This window comes from Trematomus bernacchii, unplaced genomic scaffold (genome assembly GCF_902827165.1).
Source record: "Trematomus bernacchii unplaced genomic scaffold, fTreBer1.1, whole genome shotgun sequence".
Classification (NCBI taxonomy): domain Eukaryota; kingdom Metazoa; phylum Chordata; class Actinopteri; order Perciformes; family Nototheniidae; genus Trematomus; species Trematomus bernacchii.
In genome coordinates, this window is record NW_022987547.1 from 7,338,401 (window position 1) to 7,360,313 (window position 21,913).

At 39.1% G+C, this 21,913-nt stretch overlaps 2 protein-coding genes across 2 annotated transcripts; one reads left to right on the plus strand and one right to left on the minus strand.

The window, feature by feature from the left end:
- Positions 1–726: 726 nt before the first annotated feature.
- On the plus strand, positions 727–9,406 carry snx24 (sorting nexin 24). The gene is given in 8 exon segments (XM_034123012.1): positions 727–823; positions 2,898–2,987; positions 4,260–4,289; positions 4,292–4,366; positions 5,905–5,998; positions 6,119–6,149; positions 6,326–6,390; positions 7,192–9,406. Coding segments are annotated over 8 exon segments (525 nt in total). The 5' UTR covers positions 727–754; the 3' UTR covers positions 7,263–9,406.
- Positions 9,407–9,446: 40 nt separating this feature from the next.
- On the minus strand, positions 9,447–21,680 carry ggcx (gamma-glutamyl carboxylase). Its single transcript, XM_034123011.1, has 15 exons — positions 21,495–21,680; positions 20,531–20,731; positions 19,880–20,038; positions 18,851–19,016; positions 18,666–18,744; positions 18,461–18,567; positions 17,701–17,864; positions 17,300–17,601; positions 16,781–16,912; positions 15,132–15,283; positions 14,837–15,006; positions 14,006–14,136; positions 13,772–13,919; positions 11,029–11,230; positions 9,447–10,316 (listed from the first exon to the last, which is right to left on the minus strand). Exons 1-15 carry the CDS (start codon positions 21,517–21,519, stop codon positions 10,157–10,159), a joined length of 2,298 nt encoding a protein of 765 aa, XP_033978902.1. The 5' UTR covers positions 21,520–21,680; the 3' UTR covers positions 9,447–10,156.
- Positions 21,681–21,913: the final 233 nt, after the last annotated feature.

Here is a 21,913-nt window from a genome sequence, read left to right on the forward strand (position 1 = left end):
TTTGAAAGCTGCAACATTAAAGTGATAAACATATCAGCATTTTAATTAAATAACAAGTATTTATAATGGTGTATAATGGTGCATACTGCATACATAAAAACAGTTAGAGGAACATAGCTATTGTAAAAAAAACATTTAAAAACTATTACCAGTATTAAAAAGAAAACCACTCCAAATGTAATCTGTTATATAATCATTGTATTACGTTTTAATATATATATATATATTTATATTCTGTGTAAGTATTGTCTTTAGTCTTTTTAATGTTATAACGTTTTTTTTATTATTTTCTTTTGATAACTGCTCTATTTTTGATCTCTTAAAACGTCCTTATGTTGTGTTTATCATTGCACCAAAATACACCAAAGCAAATTCCTTGTATGTTTTTTTTTTGGTTCTGAGTTTTATCATACAGTCTATGGTTTTATCTAAGAATTATTTGAAAAAAAACCTAAAAAAAAACCTTTTGGTAAGATAAAAAAACAAAATGTGGCCCTCATTCGCTCACGTGTGTATTGAACAATGTTAAATTAAAAACAAGAAAAAAATAAAAAATAAAATCAGAATCAGTCCCGGCAGTGTCCTCCGGGCCAACAGGGGGCGCCTCTGAGGCTCCATGTCGTTTGAATCCTTGGATTTTCCTCAGGCTGCTGGAGAAACTGGAGTCCACCACCAGCAGTGTGAGTGTGTGTATGTGTGTGTGTGCCATACGATCAAAAAATTACGTGGAAAACTGTTCATTTCTCAAGTTAAAATGCATCCAGTGAGAGTGTCGATCCCTTCGTTTCGTTCCGAAAACAACTCGATCGAGAAAGGATACACGGTAAGCTGCTTAACAAATAACCTCTCTCTCTGTGTGTGTGTGTGTGTGTGTGTGTGTGTGTGTCTGCCTGCCCTGCTGCTGTCATCACTTTTCATTTTTACTCGCATGTTATTTCTCTTCCCTCGAAATAATTATCAATCGTCTGTTTTATAATCAAGCTAAAAAGTAAATGTCGCTTTAATATAAGCTTTCCTGTCTGTTTTGCTGCAACGCATTGAACTCGCCTTGTTTCTATACACTGCAAACATGTCAGAGTACAAATCAGTTCAAATTGGGATTATTAGACAGAGAAAACTTAACCTGCTGATTTTAGAGACGTTTTGGCAGAAATGTGTGTCTTAGTTTATCCAAACACACCCAGGATCTCCAGCTGTCTGACATAAATACAGACTGATATAAGTAAAGCAGCAGACCTCAATTCATTACAAAGCAAACCCTCAAAATAAAGTGTAAAGGCACTCTTTAAAATAATATTCACTGACACAAATTCCACCTTTAATAGATATACCAGAAATTAAGTGTCACATATAAATGAATAAAAGACAGGTCACTCCCAGAAACTGAGATATACTGACTGATCAACCTCAAAAAACATTTCAGCCTACATTTCCTATAAATGCCCTCAATAGTATTTTCTTTAGGCCTCCCAAACTCCCATGTCTTTCGACGTCCATGCCTCATATCCCAACAGACTTTAGTGCAAACTTTCTGTGATTAATTATATCCATTTCCATCACTTCATCTGTACTGACCAGATCTTAGTGCCCTCTTTCCCCGGAAATGTAAAGGATTATTTTGGCAACATTTTTGGAAAAACACTTATGTGCTATCTTTGAGTCAGACCAGATGTCGGTTTACCTGTTTCCATACTTTATGCTAAGCTAAGCAAACCAGCTGCATATTTACGAGACAGACATGAAAGCTGAATTAATCCTCTCGTCAAAGTCCTGGCAAGAATACATATTTCCCAAAACGTTGAACTATTCCTTTGAATTCTGTATCCATTCATCTGTTTTTATAAGATGCGTGCATACACACTGAGGGTGTTTCTCAATGTCGAGGACACTTCCTTGGTAGGACATGTCTTCCGGGTCACTTCCTTCAGAAGCGAGGCAAGAATCCTTCCTAGCCTCGGAAAACGAAGAATGGTGGAACAGGTGTGCGTAATATGCGAGGCCCCGCCTTAAACGGAGCGTGATTTCCGCCAAAGATTTGGAAATTGGTCCGGATATATATATAGGCAGAGCTCCCCGTTTCTGACGTCAGAACAATTTCAAATCTGTATCAGCTCCGTTGCAGCCCCGTTTTTAGAGATTTGGGTATGGAGGAAAAGAGAGGGTTGTGTTTTCTGACACTTGGTGAGTTCCCTGACACACCGGGGACACATATTCATGTATAAAAGATGTACACAAGTGCATTTTGCATGATAGGTCCCTTTTAAATACATTTTATTTGTGTAGTTTGTCCCAAGGTGTGAGAGACATTGCTTTAGGACCAGTGGGTTCTCAACTGGTTGGGTCGCGACCCAAAAGTGGGGTTGGGTTTTCAGCATGTCATATTTTTCATGTGTGGGTGAATTTGAAGGATTGGCTCCAAGTCTGCCTTTTTATTGAGTACAATAAAGTGTGCATTTTTATGTATACAGTTCATATTACAGCACGATTTTTTGTTGAATAGATTTTGAGTGGGTCAAAATGTTTGGGTCGCGATTTATTGAACAAAGGAAAAAAGTGGGTCCTGAGGCTTGACCAGTTGAGAACCACTGCTTTAAATACAGTGTCAGCAGTTTTCCATCATTTATAGTAATGCTGACAAGAAGAGCCAGGGGAGGAAGTAGAAGACTGTTAGGGATGTTTTCAGCTATTCTGTCAGTATCACATTTTTAAAAACAGACAAGATGTTCCTCGTGGTAACACGCTGACACCACAGTTACTGACAGCTCTACACTCACACACGCGCGCACACACATTGGCAGCGCAGGGTGGGGGCCATTTTGGTCTGATGAGCTCTGGTGAGTATTCAGGATTCTCTCAACTGACTCACCAACACAACTCACAACTTTTCTTTCTTTCAGGTCTTCAGAATTGACGTGCTGATGAACGGCAGACAACATGCTGTCGAGAAACGCTACAGTGAATTCCACACGTTTGCAATAAAATGGTGAGTTCAGTGCATCCCCAAAGTTACTGAATATTTATTAGTTGAAGTGTCAACAAAGTTCTCCTTTCTTATCAAATTCAAATGAAATGTTCAAGTCTTAACCTTAGTCTTTAATGGGCGAACAAATATTTATCATTGACATATTAACCACCACATTTGATGCTTTTTTGCCAATAACACATTCATATATAATTGAATACATATTGTTTTAATAATTGCTATGTTTGTAAAATGTAATTTTCTTAAATGTTTTATGTGAGGGACTGCGGATGGAAATAGCTCAAAGCTAAATCTGGCACTGTTACGCTTGACACATTTGAATGTTTTAAGTGTTCATTACTGTGGCATTGTCCCTGCCAAATAAAACGATTAAATAAATAAATAATATATGTATAGCATAACTTGTAAAAAGGACTAGTCAGTTAATGAATTGCGATTTGTTTTCTTTTATCTGCAATTTTAATATGACAATTCTGGGCTTTATGATCTTCCATCTTTAATTGCTGGGATAATTTTTTTGAAAAACCAATAAATGAAATACAACACAACTTGATATACATAAACCCATTAAAACTAAAATATGTAATACATTAGTCTGCAGAGAACATGCTTATTTACTGGTGTTAAATTCTGTGCACTGTACGCAGGAAGTCAGTAAATCACAGCAGCAAATGAATACAATGATGAATGCTGTTCTGGTGGTTAACTCATTCACCATAGCACTTTGTTTGAGGTTATAGCTTTACAGACAAGTTCCTCTTCCTGTCTGGCCATTAGTCGACAGGTTGTTTGATTTTTGGATTTCAGTGCAGCCCACTGTTAACATGTGAAACGTTCAAAAGCATAGTGGTAAATAGTCAAATGAATTATGGCTGGTTTCCATTTAGCCGCTTCCTGATATTGGGCATGCTGGTAAGGAAACCACCATCAAAATATTAATACCCTTCCACACTGCAAACGTTGCTATAATTTTGGTTAGAAATATTCTCCTAACAAATCAGATCAATGGACCCATATCTACTGCAAATTTGATAAGCAGCCACTTTATGGAAGTCCTGAATTTGATTACTATTGATTTCATTCAATAGTTATGAGAGGGAGACTAATCTACAATTTGTTATTATAAGTCAGTGTGACAAAGGCTAAAGGACCTTTTTTGGATGTGGAGAGGGACATTAATGAAGGGAAAACATATACCATGCATTTTTTCCCCACACATCTCAGGAAACGCCAAAATATGTCATTTATAATTCTCTTTCTTTTTGTGACCCTCCAGCTAAAGAAGAGCATAAAGCCGCCTGAGATTGCCCTCCCAAACATGTAAGAAACTGGGTTCCTAAAGTCCTGGAGCAGCGGAGGCTCGGTCTGGAGCTCTACCTGCAGGTAAACACCTCCACCCCTACGGCTCTATGAAAATAAAAGAAATAAGACCATTTTAAGAAGAGTTTTAAGAAATGAAAGTACCTGCTCTACTGTACAGTACAGGACACATGATGATGACACATGTGACATGATTGAGGTCTAATCAGCATGTTTACAGAAATATGACACCAACAACTGAAGCCTGTTAGGGAATAATAAGATTGAGTTAAAAGGAAACTCTTCAAATGATTCCCATTAAGGTGTTTTTTTCCTGAAAATATGTGTGCTGTTAAAGCATGGATGTAATGCAGCAGATTCAGCTGTAATACATATTTTGTATACAAATAAAGCTGACTTTTGATTATTTTTAAAATCCTTGTTATTTAATTAAAGGGGGACCTATCATGCAAAATGCACTTTTGTACGTCTTTTAAACATGAATAGGTGTCCCCGGTGTTTCCAGGGAACTCACCAAGTGTCAGAAAACACAACCCTCTCTATTTTCCTCCATACCAAATCTCTAAAAAAGGGGGCTGCAAACGGAATCTGATAAAAACTGATCCAGATTTGAACACTGTCCTGACGTCAGGACGGTGGCACTACGGCTATTGGGCCAACTCCACCAATCAGGAGGAGACAGCCACGGCCATTGCCGTTCGAAAGCGCTGGAGACGCTGTAGTACATATGCCAGGGCCTGTAAGTGGCGCTGTAGTCTGCCACAAAAGCAGCGAAGAAGACTTCCCGCCCATAGTTACCATGGTTACCCTTCTGTTTATTCTCCGCTGTGGCTTTCTTTCTCCCTCCCCGAGGCAAGCGTTTGCTCCCGCTGCTTTAATTCAATGCAATCCCTCCCGTCGAGGCAAGCACTGTAATTCTCTCCGGTTAGTCCACCAGCAGATGACAACACCCACCTCTCCGCCTCTTCCAAGGAACGAGGGGACCGTGCGGCAGAGTTTTAGTTTCAGTTTGTTTCGCCGGTCAAGATGTCCGTTAAAGTTGAAATCTTCCGGACAAAATTAGAAAAGTGCCGGTCAAAGGTGGTCTTTGTTATTTATTGAGCTTTAAAACAAATGAATAACCACTCTATATAATAAAACACGGAGGACGGAGATCTCTTTTTCTCCCCCTCTTCTGACAGCCCAGCAGCTGATCAGAGCACGGCTCCCCTCTCCTGCAGGGGGGCGTGGTCAGCAGAATCAGACCCGTAGATAGCAAACAGCACATAGAGCGAAATGAGGCATGGCTAAAATGCATGATCTGTTTGGTATTTTCAAAACAGAAACGTATAAATATACCTTATATAGGTATGGCCCTACAATATATCATTTAAATATAGCAGGTAGCAGATAGGTCCACTTTAAGTATATCTGTGGTATTATGTTTGTGTACTGTAGGTGTCGGAGAGTCTACAGATGTAGTCTATCTGAAATGAAAAGTAAAAAACATTATAGATGTAGGGAGGTTAAAATAAATTCAAATAGTTTTCTTCAAAAGGTCATTCAGGTTGCTTTGGTTGTTTACAGCTGTTCATGTGCTTTTGTTTTGTCTCTTTTCTCAGTCTATAATTATGGAAAATGGAGTCCTTCCAAAGGTATTCCTGGATTTCCTGAATATCCGACATTTTCCTTCAGTGCCAAAAACAGAAAGCTGTGGTGAGTTTGAAGGCTGTGGAATGAAAGACCATTTGTATTCCTTTTTTTAAACTGTGTAAGAGTTTGTTACCATACCACTGGAAGGGCTGTATTGGCTTAGCTTGTATTTTTCTTCTCTCAGGTCGTTTGATACAGAATCAGAGGAATCAAGGTGAGCCGTATATAAATATATTGTTTGTAGCCGCAGGTCAGAGTCACTATTTGCTCTGCTGTTGAACTTCACCCAGCATGTCACTGAAACCACCTGCCTTTCGTCATCGTGTTTATCTGCTGCTTGTAGCCGCCCACAAACCCTCTGACTTCTCTTTTCTTTGTTTTGTTTTTCAGTAAACTTTCACATCAGCCAGTCCTGCTGTTTCTGAGAGACCCCTACCTGCTGCCGTCTGCTCACGGCGAGTTCAGGCTGCTATCCTTATATACCTCTGCTTTATCATTCTTATAACATAGTTTATTTAGGTTGTCATCAAGTTATAGAACTCAAATAAATAAAAATTATAACAAATATTAATAATTTTGAAATAGTTACAAACCAAATGTTTATAGACCTGCCCTTTTTAGATAATTGTATTAATACAATGCACTTTAAATGTTTACAATGCAATGAAAGAAAGAAACTCAAATAGAAGCGTATAACATGTTCCAAAAAAGCCAAACTAAAATCCGTATACAGATTTGATCATCTTATTAAAATAAAAGTGATTAAAGGAATAATGCTTAAATATGCAAATTCCTTTTACTTGATACTGTCTCACTCTGCTTTGAAACACTTTCTTAATGCAGTCTGGAAACATCTTGTTAATTACCTTATACATTAATTATTCATTATAATTGTATTCACCAAATCTATACATTTGTGAGTTTATATATACCATGTTGTTATTGTTTAATGATCGCCAGTTCTGTTTACAATTGTTATAATTCTCTTCTCTGTCATAGAAATCAGATTTTCGATGTTTTTTAAAACCTCTGCACAGTAAATAATGTTTGGAACTATACAATAATTGTATAATTGAATTTAGATATTTAGGGAATGTATTTCGTTTTTTCAGGAAATGTTGCAATAGACAGTTTGTGGTGGATTAATTTACTGTCAAACAAATCTTTTTAGTAACAAGTGGACATGAGCTTCTTACTTACTTACATGCTCTTACCTTTTTTATATTTTTAACTTTTCTCCTATTCTTTCCTTTCAGATGCATTTTCGAATGTGGTGATTGAAGGTGTGGTGCATGGAGTTTTCTACCCAGATCTTCAACCCAGGTAGAGCTGCAGAGCTGATCTGAGAACAGCAGGAGCTCATCAGGAGGGACGTTACATGTTAATATAACTGAGCCGCATTTTCAAAACATAAACTAAAAATCCATACATTTCTTTTCTTTTATAGATAAAACACCAACACCAGTCACCATGAAATAAAGAAAAGCAATACTGAGCAATATTTGAATGGATTTGGAATCCTGAGAAAACAATACAAGCAAACACTTTTAGTCAGATATAATTGTAACTATAAGTGAAACTAATTAAAAATTGAAATGAAAAGAGGAATTAGGGATTATTTTCCGATTATAGCATAAAATGTACCTCATATTTTAATGATTTCTTTACAAGGTATTGATAAAAAATAGGATAAACTGAACATAGAGATAAGAGGCAGATCAAAGAACGTCAAAGAGTGTTTTCAGCACATAAATAGAAGCTGAAACTCTGGGGACGGAGATGCCAGCTGGACTAAAGTTTTCCAGACAGAGAGGAGGCTGTGAGCACAAACACAGGCTGGAGTGTGGAGCTGGATCACGGCCTGCCAGCAGAGAGGTGCCACTCCCTTCAGAGAACCATGGCTGTGGTTTCTGACTTCGTTCTGAACCGCCAAATGAGTGAGAGCAGGGCAGCAGCTGGAGTGTGTTTGTGTGGGAGCTGACAGCTATGTGCCACATGTTAGGGTGGAAATACTTGGAGTTGTGATGTGGACCTCGTTTATTAAACATCAGAACTGTAGTGTTGACGGTGGTAATAGTAGAGAAGCAGCTCAGTGAGGTGATGTAACCACAACAGACAGAAATATGTGGCACCGCCTGTTAGCACTTCACTCCTATGCATTGTCAGAATAATGATAAATAATCAAAGCAGCAGAACCAGAGAAATATCTTCTTTATTTCACGATTTCTTCTTCCCTTCCTGGCACCTACATTACCCACAATGCAAAGCAACCATTGGCTCTTTGGTCGTAGATTCAGGTAGCTTCAGCTTGTGTTTCCTCTTGATAATCAGAGATCTGTGAGCTCACTTCTGTCTGACCTCCAGATTCTGTCATTTTCAGATTTGTAGTCCTCAACCCAACGTGGATAAAAGTGAGGGGATTTTTCAGATTGGCCACAGCTCTCTGGAGCAACTAAACGCCTTAAACAACGTTTTTCACTTCTGCAGTGTTACTCCCCTAGACCTGTGAACAGACCTCGGTGTGTTAAATTGGTGGAGCCCCCCCCCCCCCCCCCTCTAGGAGAAGATAAGGACAGACTTAAGGGTGGTTCTTCATTTCAAATGTGTGCATCCTTCTGGGCAAATATGTTTTAGAAAAGAAAAACATTTGACCTGAGCCTCTTTGAACAAATAACAGGGTGTAAGCTGTTTGTTGATGTCCTACAGCACATGCCAAACCTAAATACAACATTTACATTTGTTCCAGTGTGTGCAAATAATATAAACAAAAAACTATTTGTAATCAAAATGCTTCTTGTAGAGCCTGTTTCTCATTAGTTGTATTGTCCCCAAACATAAACTAGCTGCAGACACATTTGCAAAAGGTCAGTATGTGACACTAAAACAGTCATGTTCAGTTTAATGTTGAACTTACACTATATATATATAAGGCCAGTTTAACACTTGTGGTGATTAGAGTCACCCATCATGCAAAGGGAAAGCATTTTTAAAATGAGAGGTGGTGATTTAAAGGACTTAAACCAGTAAAACACTGCAATATTAAAATAAATACAGATTGTCTTGATATACTTTCTTGTGATGTACAAACCATCTGGACACTTGAAACGACTCGTAGCTTTTGTGAAACAATATGTTGCACGTCGCTTTTTGTGCAGTTATCGATGACACTTTGTGATGTGACTGGACCTCCACTACAGCACAGTAATGACTACATATTTATACTGAATGGAATGAGCATTAACCTCAACTAAACAGAACATGATTTTATGTTTTAACAAATAATTTCCTAGAGATCCATCCTGTGGATTTATATATGTATTTATATTGTGTAACATTGTATTTGTGCTCTGTGAAAAGTGTCATTTATGTGCCATAATGTCAACCTACAGTGAACACTGGAATTACTGTAGCACTTTAAGATGCTCGACATGTAAGATACTGACACCAATAAAAATAATTATTTCCACAAAACCTGTGTATCAGACTGACTCATTAAGAAAGAAACATTCAATGTATTGCCACAAGCTCTTTATTAGAAAAATGACTAGAAAAGGCTGCCGATTGATAAGCAACAATTGTATTTCTGTCAGTCAGTCTCACATTACAGGGTTAGCAAACAAATATATTCCCTCAAAACAGAGTAAACCTCTGCGTATCCTACTGCATACTTTAATTATGAATCTGCCAGAGTTATTTAAATAAGATCTCAGAAATAACGGGAGGAGTTATAGACTAAACTGATCCTGTTATCGTCAGGAAGTTCGTAAATCTGTCCCACGTTCAGTAACATTCTTAATAGCTCATCTTATTTAAATTGTGATCCTCCAGCAGCTCATATATTGCACTAAAGCATTTTAAATTAATTGTCAATTGTTATTGTTGGTCATGTCACCCAGCCATAATTGCAATTATAAAAATTCTTAAACAAAATGAAACAGGAAATGTAATCTTGCACAGAGACGCAGCGTTATCTGTTAATAATCAGCGTTTTGTTTTTTGGCGACAAAAGAAACGTCCACTGTATAAATTCAGACTTATAAACAAATGCTATAATAAAATACTGGCTTGACAATACGAAATAATCGGAAATGCGAAATATTTCAGAAGCATATAAAATTAGCTTTGATTTCCGGGCAGCGACGTCCCAGTAACAGTCCGGTAGTAACCACACACTCCTGTTGTGTGATCCAGCCATTCAAAACAGTTCGTCCATCCCAGCCTTTAAAGTTCTCCATGACCGACTTCATCTTTCAGCGGATCGTCCTGGTTCCCCTCGGCCTGGGGCGCCTTCATGTTGGCGAAGGCCACTTCTCTGGTCAGCTGTTCCAGAGGAGGGAGGCCCACCGCCAGGTTCCTCAGAGCGATGGCTGTCATCAGGAGGCTAAAGGGGGTGACGGAGATAATGAGACACCATTACAGAGAAATGTAGTTTGTGGTTGTCCAATTTTATGTGAAAAGACAAGAATTTATTGGTTTGTTTTTCATACGCAAAAACATTGTAACAGGCCACAATCACTTGACACAGATTTTGTAGCAGCAACTCTACAACTCAAAATCAAACTGCTGCCAAATCTTACACAGGATTAAGTCCATTGTCCAGGCAGGAATCTTGTTTTTCCTGTTTATTTTCTTTAGGTTTCGCCAATCAAATATACAACAAATAATGGTTTACATCCTTGCTTTCCCTGGTAAAATAAATAATCTTTTTTTTGGTGCCTACTCACTCCTCCACCTGTCTCTAAAAAATCCCCAAATCCCCCTGTGCCTGGTGCTGCCTTCAAAACAAATGCATGAACACATTCCAAAATTAACTTAGTAATTACACTACACAATGATAAAATGTGTATATATACAAAAAAGCATCTAAGTAAGTGTTTAACTAAAAATGGAATAGTTCCAACAGATGTAGTTTTTTTTTTGCTAGGGCTTATTTGCGACCGCTGTCCCTGGTTAGACTTTTCTATCATCAGATAAATTAAGCACTTTATTCTGATACATGATCATACAAAAATGTCAATATTTCTATCATGCTACACGTGTTGAGTGAGTGATTGTGGCAGAATGTTTCTGTCCAGTCAGAGGAGGACACTCACCCCCTCCGGATGGTGTAGTACTTCTTCACTGCAAAGCGCTGCAGCCGCTCCACTGCTCCGGCCTCCCTGCGCTTCTTCACCTCCTTCATGCGGCGCTGCCTCTTCAGGAACAGATGCACGATGGGGTCCGTGGCGTTGACCTCTGACCCCTCATCGTCTGCAGTGATGAGAGGCTGCAGCTCAGGAGGGAGGGGCTCGGTTTCTGTGGGAAGATATAAAGTCAGCATTGCATGATTGTAATTCGCTCTTCAGGAAATGTTTCTTTACATTTGGATGTAGATGGAGATGTTCTCACATGTTCAGATGGTGTACCTTTGAGTTTATTTTGAATATAGTTTAGATAAAAAGCTGTACTAATAATGTAAAGGGGGAGGTAAGGGGGCCGTGAAGTACTTCTTTTAAAAAGTTCCTTTTATATTCCAAATCTTCCTTTCTCAACTTATCGGTGATCCTTTTCATTTATTTGATCCATTTCTGGTGCTAAGAGATGGTGGTTTAACCTCCACCAAATGTATTTTGTTTTAATGTAGCTATGCGTATTATTGTATCAATATATTTATATACTTCACTATACAGTGCTATCCTTTATTGTGTTATCTGCCATTTGCATAGGCGGCGCCAGGGGGGCGCTAGGGGGTGCTGCAGCTCCCCCTAGGATAGCCATAGCACCCCCTAAGCACCCCCAAGAAATGTATATCTTTTTTTATTTTTATGAGTGAAATTCATAATTTGAAAAATGGTTGATTCGAAAATAATATGCTACAGTAGAGTACAAGCAGCCTACTTCTGGGTCTCTGTGTTTCATTCAAGCTCGGCTCTGTGTGTGTGTGTGTGTGTCACGAGCCATTTTGTGTGCGTGCGTGCGCGAGTGAGAGAGAGCGCACCGGTACCGGAGCTAGCTAGCTACTCTAATGGATATAAGGAGCTGTTTCCACAACAAGGTGAAGGGAAAGTCCTCTCCTGTCAGACTGAGAGACTCCGTGAGGTAAAGGACTTTCTGAGTGTTTAGATAGTTAACTTTAGTCTAAGTTATCTCAGTGGGTCTCAAACGGTTTGGTCACGATTAATGTAAACAAGTATTTCCGAGGCACACGTGTATATGATCATTATAGGTATAGAAAAATAAGAGAATAAATGAAAAAGAGGTATAAAATACAATATAACAGTAAAACGAGTATACCGTTTAAAAGGGGAGTGATTTGTAAAATATCACCAGATTGATGCATTTAACTTCAATATTTTAAAAAAAGTCTTCCCGGGGGAGCATGCCCCCGGACCCCCCTAGAGCAGTGGTTCTCAAACTTTTTTCAATCATGTACCCCCTTTGAAAAAAAATTCAGCCAAGTACCCCCTGATCAGCGCAAAAACAATTTGTTAGGGAAAAAATGCCTAAAGAGGTACAGTACAGCCTTGCAGCATCAGTGTCTGATTTATTAAAACAACAACATTGTAACTGAGAAACACTTAAATGCTACGTTTCAAATGTTACAATCCATCACTAAATTCATGGCAAACCAATTTTAACATCATGCAATAACACTAAGACGACATTAGTTGCATTGAACTGATCTTTTTAATAAGTTGTACTTACAATGTAGTGAGAAACATGGGCTTGTGCTTCACTGAGGATCTTTGTCATTCTGACAGGGAGGCAAACTGCAGTTATTACACTTCGCGTTTTGAAATATGTGTAACTCTGTTAATATAAAACCCACACTGCTCAAACTTCGTTACTTTTTGTAAAATTGGTATATTTGTATATTTATTTATTTATTTAGGGGCGTGGGGAATGAAGAGAAAAAAATATATGAGCATTTTATGAGCATGGGATTTTGACCCCTCATATAAACATATGCATAATGCTGCGCGATACTTTGCGGCCACACGCCATTGTCAAGCAACGCTTATTGTTTAGGTCCTTTGAAAAGCAGGCAGTCATATAATGAACTAGAACTAGCTAGATCTGATAGATTTGGACATAAACGCGAGTGAAGTATAACCGGACGCGAGAGAGAGATCAGAGATCAGATCAGCTGCTGCTGACGGAGAACACGCAGCTCTGCATGATCACAGCTCCGCCGCTGTGACGGACCGTTGAGCCGAGCAAAATACACTAAGAGTTAGACCTAACACACTTAGCTAGTTTATCTACTCTGGAACTAGCTATACTAGTTATAAATATATTTATTATTTACTGTCGGGTCACTTATTACAGGTTCAGCGAGCTGCACGAGACTGACGGGCTGTCAGGAGAGGGAGAGGAAAAGAGAGCACCCCGTTTACTTTTCCCATTTTATTATCCAGAATTACTGTAAACTTTTGAATAAAGTAGTTAATCTACTATTAGTAGTTTGTTTAAATGCATTAATTATGTTTTTTTTTTTTCATTAACATAACATAAATCTCACGTACCCCCTGCAGTACTCCAACGTACCCCTAGGGGTCCGCGTACCCCCATTTGAGAACCACTGCCCTAGAGGATGTTAGGTCCACACACCACCTAAAATAGCACTTTACGCCTGCTTACACCTATATGCCGTGAACTGATTATCGAGCCTTCATTGTAAGAGTCGCGGGTACACTGTGTATGTGCGTGTGGGGAATGTTGCAGTAGAAAATTCAACTGTAGCGACCGGTACATTAATTGGAAACCCTAAATGTTTGAGCACCCTCTATGAAACGTCAAGCTACCCCACAGCACCCCCAAAAGAAAATCTCTGCCGCCGCCACTGGCCATTTGTACCTGTCCCGTTGCGGACTCGCTCCTGAAGCTCGAACAGTTTGGTGAAGTTCTCCTGTAGTGCTGCCTCTGTGGTGTTGACGTAGATGTACATGTAGCAGGACGGGCCCTCAGACACTGTGTACACCTTATGGTAAGCCCCAGCAGGTACCTACACACACACACATTATGTTAAGTGTTGAGTGTGTTTAAGTTAAACAGTATAATTATGAAGGTGATGATAGTGTGTTGCTTTACCTTTATCTGCTCTCCAGGTGTGAGGGTGTAGTTCTTCTTCTCCTCTACTACCTCCACGTTCACTTTGCCCTGCAGCACATGAATGCTGGTGTTGCCCAGATCCTCACTTACAAAGTTTTCTAAGTTGAGACCTACAGAAGTAAAATACTGTCATTTAGCACCAGAGGTAAAGGAAGTTTTCAGAACCATTACTTAAGTAAAAGTACCAATACATTATTTTCAAAATATTCCTTTACACGTAAAAGTCCTACACTTATAACCTGACCTGAATAAAAGAACAGAAGTATTATCAGCTAAATGAATGAAAGTATCAAAAGTACAATTATTAATTATTCAGACAAATGGCCTCCATGTGTGGTGTATAATTAAATATTCATTATTAGATGGTCTATATTGTTGCATCAAGTAGTATCTTCTATACAAACCCAGTTCTAATACACTATTGGATAATTTTAGCTTTTTGTACCTCAAACAATTAATAAACTGGTTTAATCCTTGGAGATGATTATGTTAAAAGTTTAGTATATGTTTTTGATGCAAAATCTTAATCTAAAAAAGTAATTAAAGCTGTAAAAAACATTTAGTGGATTAAATGAAAAATAAATTCCCCTTTGCATGTATTGGAGTAGAAGAATAAAGTAGCATAAAAGTACGTATTTGAGTAAATGAACTTAAGTACAGTTTTTGAGTAAATGTACTTTTCACCACTGGTTACAACAAAGTCAACCTGTGAAGCACAAACAATTATTAGGTGTAAAAGAAACAACAAACCAAAAGCAAAATTATACATTATCTTTTAAATAAAAGAGAGGAAAAGGAGAGATTTTTCACCTGGGAAATCAGCAATAAAAACGATGTCAGTCTGATTGTCCAAGCTTCCCTCGATCTCCTGAAACTTAGTCCTCCAAGGTGAGAGGTCCACCAGGAGAGGCATCAGCCACGTGTTCGGTCGGAAAGGAGACCAATCGGCTTTCACCACGTCCACACGAGGATCAAAAATCCTAAGAGAAATGTCCGGATCAGATTTGAAAACCCACACCTTGACTTTTATTATAACATGATTTATTTTAAACACCTAAAGTTATCACATTTATAGCATCTTCTCTCAAGCAGGAGGCTCTCCTACCTTTGCTGGAAGCGTTCATTGATGGACACCCAGATGTCAAAGTAGATTTCTGGTTCAGAGATGTTATAGCGGGGCAGGAACTCATTGAGGCACGTCCCATACTGCTTCAGCATGTCTCCGTGGTCTTTCCAGCGACGGCTTTGTGTGAAAACCTGCAGAACATAGTTTTTATAAGAAGCCGGCTAAACAGAAATAAAGAAAATAATCACTATATAGAATGTAAAGTTAGATATTTTTAGAAACCAGTTCCCCTAAACGCTACACCACAAGAGAGAGTATGATGGAATACTATACTTTAACATTTAGCTGAAAAATAGTATCAATTTTTTTTTTACTATATCTTGGAGTTATTTTTGTATTGTGTGTTTTTTAGTGTCTGTGAAAGAGGTGTGTTTGCTTGTGTGACACACTTGTTTTAATTCCCCTTCTGTCCAGTGGGTGGTATCAGCAGTTTCAGGTGAATCAGTAATCACCAAACAGGTGTGTTGTTACCGGGAATGGCTCACTTTTCTTGACTACACCGTGTGGCACGTGACGCTAGAGCCATGCATGCAACTAAAATAAAAGTGCGTATGTATATCGCCGACTGTGGAGGAACGGGTTGGTGTACGTAAAAACACACTTTCAGAATGACTTCGGGACGTCTTAAAATGCTAATTATTAAACCGAGCTGCCGCAAAAGGCAACGCGTCATAAAACTAGTACCGGTATAACCGCCGCTCAAGGGCGGGTATAGGTTTCTGGTTTGTGGGCCAAGTCCAGTCAAAACATAAGTCAAAGAGCTAGCATGGATGTGATATTTGCACTGCGGCACATTTGTCGTGGGATTTCTTTGCATTTTTGTGTCACTGGCTGACGCTCATCTGCAGACCGGTCCAACTGACGGCGTGCAGCGGCTTTCTGAGGTATGTGTTGCGTTACCTACTTCAATAAGAGCCAATTGAAATCGTGTATCGTGCACACCTCATTGCGAGAATACCTGGGAGAAATACTCAGATCTTGTTGTACTAAAGTAAAAGTACCTGTAGGAATACTCTGTTACAAGTAAAAGTTCTGCAATCATAATGTTGCTCAAGTAAAAGTACAAAAGTATTGACATCAAAATATACTTAAAGTACAAAAAGTCAGGAACTATTATCACATATTATCAAAACTAGCTGCACTGAAATGCATAGAGCATAGAGCATAGAGCCAAACACCAGAATTAGACATGCCAACCAACATGACAATTGTCATAAAAAAGGTGCAATTCAAACTCGTAAACAATTGGAGAACAATAGAGCATACCATATACGAGAGGTATAACAGTGGAGCTCTGTTTTCTGTATTATTCATCGAACATCAAGTCAAGATTGTTTCTGATTCAGTCTGTGGGGGCAGGCTAATTGTTGCATCTTTTTATGCTGCACCAAACTCTTCTTTTTCATCTCCTTTTACAATACTGTGATTTACACTGTGTTACATCAATATACTATAGTGAAACATAGTTGTAGTGATGACATTTGAATTGACAATCTGTACTATGACTTTTAAACGACAAGCGAAACTAAAGCGTACTATACTACACAATGAGAGATTTTCTTATACCATTTAGACAGCGTGTACTGCCTACATACTGTGTCTGACCGTATTCTTTTCTTGTAACTTACCCCTGGGTTAAGATATCCAATTTCCCCAGTTTTTCCATCTTTGTAGGTGATCTTAACATGCTGATGGCTGCGGGAGTGAACCATCATGTCCCATGAGTAGCCGTACAAGCCATTGGTCCAGTTGTTGTAACCCTAGAGAAAAAACACAACAAAATATTAGGATAATTCCACGCTCTAAGGTAACATTGTAAAAGGTTTCTCACCCTTTTCACCAGTTTTTAATAAAGCTGGACAGACTGGATTGTAAATATTGACTTTTAGGAGCTTTGTGCTGACAACACCATCTGTTGTTTGCTGTGGATCAATGATTGGTGACTCTGATTGAGCAACTATCAGTCCGCTGACAGAGAGAGAGTTAAAAGACTTTTGTTGTCGGCAAAGTACAATCTTATTTGAAAGAATGTCTCTCTGTAGAAAAAGCCCTGGAGAACATAATCCAACCATTAACTAATTGGTTTGTTGGATTAAGTCAGCTTTAAAACTATATTAGGATATCAAATGTTTTAAAAGATTGGATACCTGCGTGATGAAGTGGGAGTAAGGCAGGAAGAACTGTTCCATAATGTAGAGAATAGTGAAAATGGCTCCAAGCTTGTGCTTTAGTCTCATTTTGGAAGCTTTTGGGACAGTCGGGGTCTCCTGGCGCTCGGTGCTGGTGCTTTGGATCTCATTGTAAACACAGGAGGTGCTGGGCTGAGGGTCCGTGGAGGTGATTGGCAGGACTGCACTGAGGAATGCTGGGAAACGTGCGAAGAATCTCCTCGGCCAGTCAGGGTAGCAGAAGATGGGACTGGTGGCGAGCATAGTGTAGGAAAACATCCCTGTGGAAGATTAACACACTCCATAAAATGAAGTTAAATGATACCATACAAATGTAAAGTATGCATTACAACAGAACAGGTGTTTGAATGAAGACTCACCAATGCTGAAAAGCTGCGAATTCATACAGTGGAAGTAGGAGACGAAGAAAATTCCATAAGGTCGTGTGGCATCAAAAAACAGCAGGTAACCAGCGGACAGATCCAGAATAAGACCACCTCCATGCACCACCAGCAGGTTTATTAACTCCACGGGGAGAATTACTCTGAAAAGTAATGTGTCGTACAGCAAATTCAGAGTGTTAGTACTGAGATACAGCAGCATCTCATTGAAGGCTTAAACGGAACATTTGCCACCTTTTTATGTTGTTGTCCATTCAGTGTTGATGCTTAATGTAATCTTTAAAGCAATTTCTCAGTTACTGCTGGATTGTTGATTTCTCCTGCTGCTAAATTTGTTTTACTTTCTGCATTTAGTGCCTTTTAGTTAGCTGTGTTCCCTTTGCTTGTCTTGCAAAGCAGCTACATTTCCCACAGCAAAATTGGCATCTCAAAACATGAAGGCAGAGGATGTTATGGACGAGAATACATTTGGCAGTGTTTTGGCTGATTCTGAAATAAGGGCGTATTTGTGAGAGCCAGCGCATAAGGCCAAAGAAAGGCAGAGAGAGCAAGAGGCTGCACATTGCATCCTGGTACATGTTTGAGCTGATAGCATGGCAACACGTGCAGGATGTAGCTTTTCGAAATAAATATACTGCACACTGAGGACTTAATTGAATCAATTGACTACATTTCCCATCAACACTAATTGGAAATCAACAAAATAGGTTGCATATCTTAGGACTGAGCTGCCACCTACTTGAAAGGATCAAAGAGCCAATGGTGAGCCAGGTATGACATCGAGTATCCCTCCACCCAATCAGCGTCCAACTTTTTGATTCCAGCGAGGAAGTATACAATGAATATCTTTGATAAACAAAAAAACATTGACTTCATTAGATCACCTGTACCAAAGGCCATGCTCATGTTGAATAATTCAAAAAGTATGTCACTTGTGCACAAACCTGTGTCCTCAAAATGGTGTAATTCCACAGAGGCACCTGAGCATTTCTTATAGAAGGCCTCCGCAATCCATCGATTGACCTACAGACAGAAACAGACATAAAGGTGTTCTGTTGAGCTCAATCATACAGACGGAGCAGAATTTCCAGGAGCAAACAAAGAGACAGACACATAAACATAATTTTACCAGTATCTGTTGCCCTCCATGAGTGTGAGCTGAAACCCGATGAGGCCGTAGAGGTACGAGTGATTGTTCCAGGCCGTTTTATCCAAAAAGAAGATGTACCAGTAAGACGAGATGAACATGAGGCCGGAGAGACGGTAGAAACAGCCGAGCATGATGCCCAAAGCGCCTTCAGTGAGACACAGAAACAGACATTTTCAAACAGAAGCATGCATTTAGAGTTAGAGAGACGTGGGTACTCTTCAGACAATTGGGGTCTAACCAAAAGATGCTGTAGTGTTGCATTATGGGAAATATAGGCGTTTGTCGCTAACTAGGGACTCTTCAGGTTATCTGTCTGACAGCGCAGACCAATGCCGAGGCCAAATTCCTTGCAAATCTCGCAATGTTTACAAAAGAAAATAAGCATATGTGTATCGATGCTCTAAAGACCAAGTGAGGACAGTAGCTTTTTTTTGTAAGCCTACGGACACATTTTTTTTTTTTTTAAACTAGCAGAGGAAACAACCTTTATATAAAAGCTTGATTAAATGTTGGAAATGTCAGTAATTAAGTTGGTTTTATAGTGTGAAATCAGTGTGAAGCAGTGCGTATTTTTGTACGCCTTTACCGGGTACAACATGCTGGTGTGTCCAGTTGGTATTGTACTAGGTTTGTAGCTCTAATGATTTTCTTTATCATCAGTATTTATTTACTTTGATTGTCTGTTTGCGTTCTTGATACAGAAAATGCTAAATATGCATTAGTTGTACAAATCTTTGTACGACTCAAAAAATGCATGAGTTAGTTGGCTCGGTGGCAAAATAAAGTGGAAAATTGCAGGTCTTGTATGTGTGCTTTCATCTTCCCCACAGACAGACACCCCACAGAGCCCGCCTCCTGTAAAACGATTGCATCCGCTTACACTTGGAAAGAGGAGGGGGAAGGGGGGTTTTCCTCACTAAGCCCCAGTAAACACTGATGTGTGAGCTTTTTAACCTGTAACTTTTTGGACATAAGCTTATAAATATAATAAAAAGGATTGTTACACACCAAAGAACATCACCACATACACCAGATACATCCAATCCAGTGGCAGCGGCTTTAAGAAATTAAAGAGGGGGAAGCGGCACACGGGGGCTCCATCCATGAACTTATAGTCCAGGTGACTGAGGCCACGTTCCTGAGTGATGTCGATAACCATCAGCAAACCTGCATGACACAAACATAAAGTGGAAGGGAACAAGCTTTATTCAGGAGCCATCTCAACCCTGTTGCAAAAGGGTCATTCAATACCAACCAGAAATTGTGCTGAATGTTTTAAGCAATCAAACTAGTTTTAATTTCCTTGCAACCACATTTTGTGTAGTATTTGTTTAGTTAAAAGTGTGTCCTGCATTAAACAAGTGTGCAACATATTACTAAGTTTAGATTTGGAGTTGAAAAACCATCTTTTTTAAAGATATTTTGACTGAAGAATTCTTATTTTAATTTCCTCTAAACTTTTTCCTGGAAAGTGAAAATATTTATTAGAGATGTATAGATTTCTCTTGTTTGACAAAATCACATTTTGACCAGCTATAATGTCAAATCCATTGGTTTTATTTCATGGGTAGATATTTGGACTATGTTGACTTTAAGTTTTGTATATCTGTGTAAATGACTTAAAACATAGCAGGCAGTGTTGTCTGAGCATTAACTTACCAAACAAGCAGCGGAAGATGCCCAGGGATGCGGGGTCAGAGGGGCGGTTCAGGAGGGTCACCAGGCTGTCCCAGGATGTCAGGTCCTCTCTTCTGAACCCAAAGATCTTCTCGAACTTGCCTTTGGTCTGCGGTGTATCTTTTGTAGGAGCTGCGTCCTCCTTTGCAGTTTGTTCCTCTCCATCACTGCTTACAAGCGAACCTAGAGTTTTAATGGAGCACAAACATGGTACGATGAGGTCTTTGTATGACTAAGAGCAAGATATTAAGTGTTGAACACAATGTCAACTGAGTCATTGTGCTTTAAACAGTAGGTTATTCATTTACAAGGAATTTGCCTTGGTGTTTGGTACAACAAATATATTAAGAGGAATAGAAATACATGCTGCAAAAGTCAAGAATATATAGATAAGGAAATTATATATTACAGTACAAATATTTTTAAAAGATCCTATGAATAATATGTAGAATACAACTGTGACATGTAGGCTACAATATAATAGTCATGTACATTACATTACATGTTACTTGTTAGACGCTTTTGTACTGTGGACAATCCCCACAGGAGCAATTTGGGGTGAAGTGTCTTGCCCAGGGACACAACGACATGCTGACTGCAGTGGGGTTTGAACCTGTGCCCCACTGATCCGAACACCAACGCACTAGTCCACTGCTCCACAGCCTCCCATGTATAAAATATAACTAATATAGGCCGTAATATATCTTTATGAGCAAAATAATCTAATATGTAGTCTACAATGTAACTGTAGTGTGCAATTTAACTTTGTAGCTTTGTACAGGATGTGCAAAAATATTGATCAGATTCCAACATGCATTCACAAAACGTATCTCTTATCTGCAGACCAACTCGACTGTGGTTTGAGTACAGCTTCTCCTTGGTTAAATGCCGATCTGGTTATTATTGGTTGCACACCGCCACACTGACTGTCTGCTAACAACCTCACCTGCAGTCGCGTCTCTCGCCTCCATGCTGCAAAAATGTTCAGAATAAAACGGATTTTGGATGTGGACAGGGGGTCAGAAAAGTCTCCCTGCCCCAGGTGGAGGTTTGCTGCCTGGTCACGTCTCTGAAAGGGACAACGTTACGTGTCATATCCCCACACACACGGGCAAGTCAGGGCAGAGAGAGGAGGCGGATCAGTCGGGAGGAATGTTGTGAAAGCAATGCTCGTCGTCTATTGGCTGGTTCTTCCAACGGCTACGCCCACTATGGAGTACCACCAACGTCATATCCTGTCGGTACATTTCTCATTTTATATTGTATTTTCTTTTATTAAACGCTAATTAAAGAACGTACACGATATAATACTGTATATACAATCTAAAAAGACGATTAAAAAGAAAGTCAATTATTTTAATTTTA

Excerpts from the sequence above, each read along its gene's own strand:
- ggcx (XM_034123011.1), bottom strand. The coding sequence starts at position 21,519 with ATGGAGGCGAGAGACGCGACTGCAG. Across the intron at positions 20,039-20,530 it reads CATCTTCCGCTGCTTGTTTG|GTTTGCTGATGGTTATCGAC; the intron begins GTAAGTTAATGC and ends TGTGTCATGCAG. Across the intron at positions 13,920-14,005 it reads CACCTGGAGAGCAGATAAAG|GTACCTGCTGGGGCTTACCA; the intron begins GTAAAGCAACAC and ends GTGTGTGTGTAG.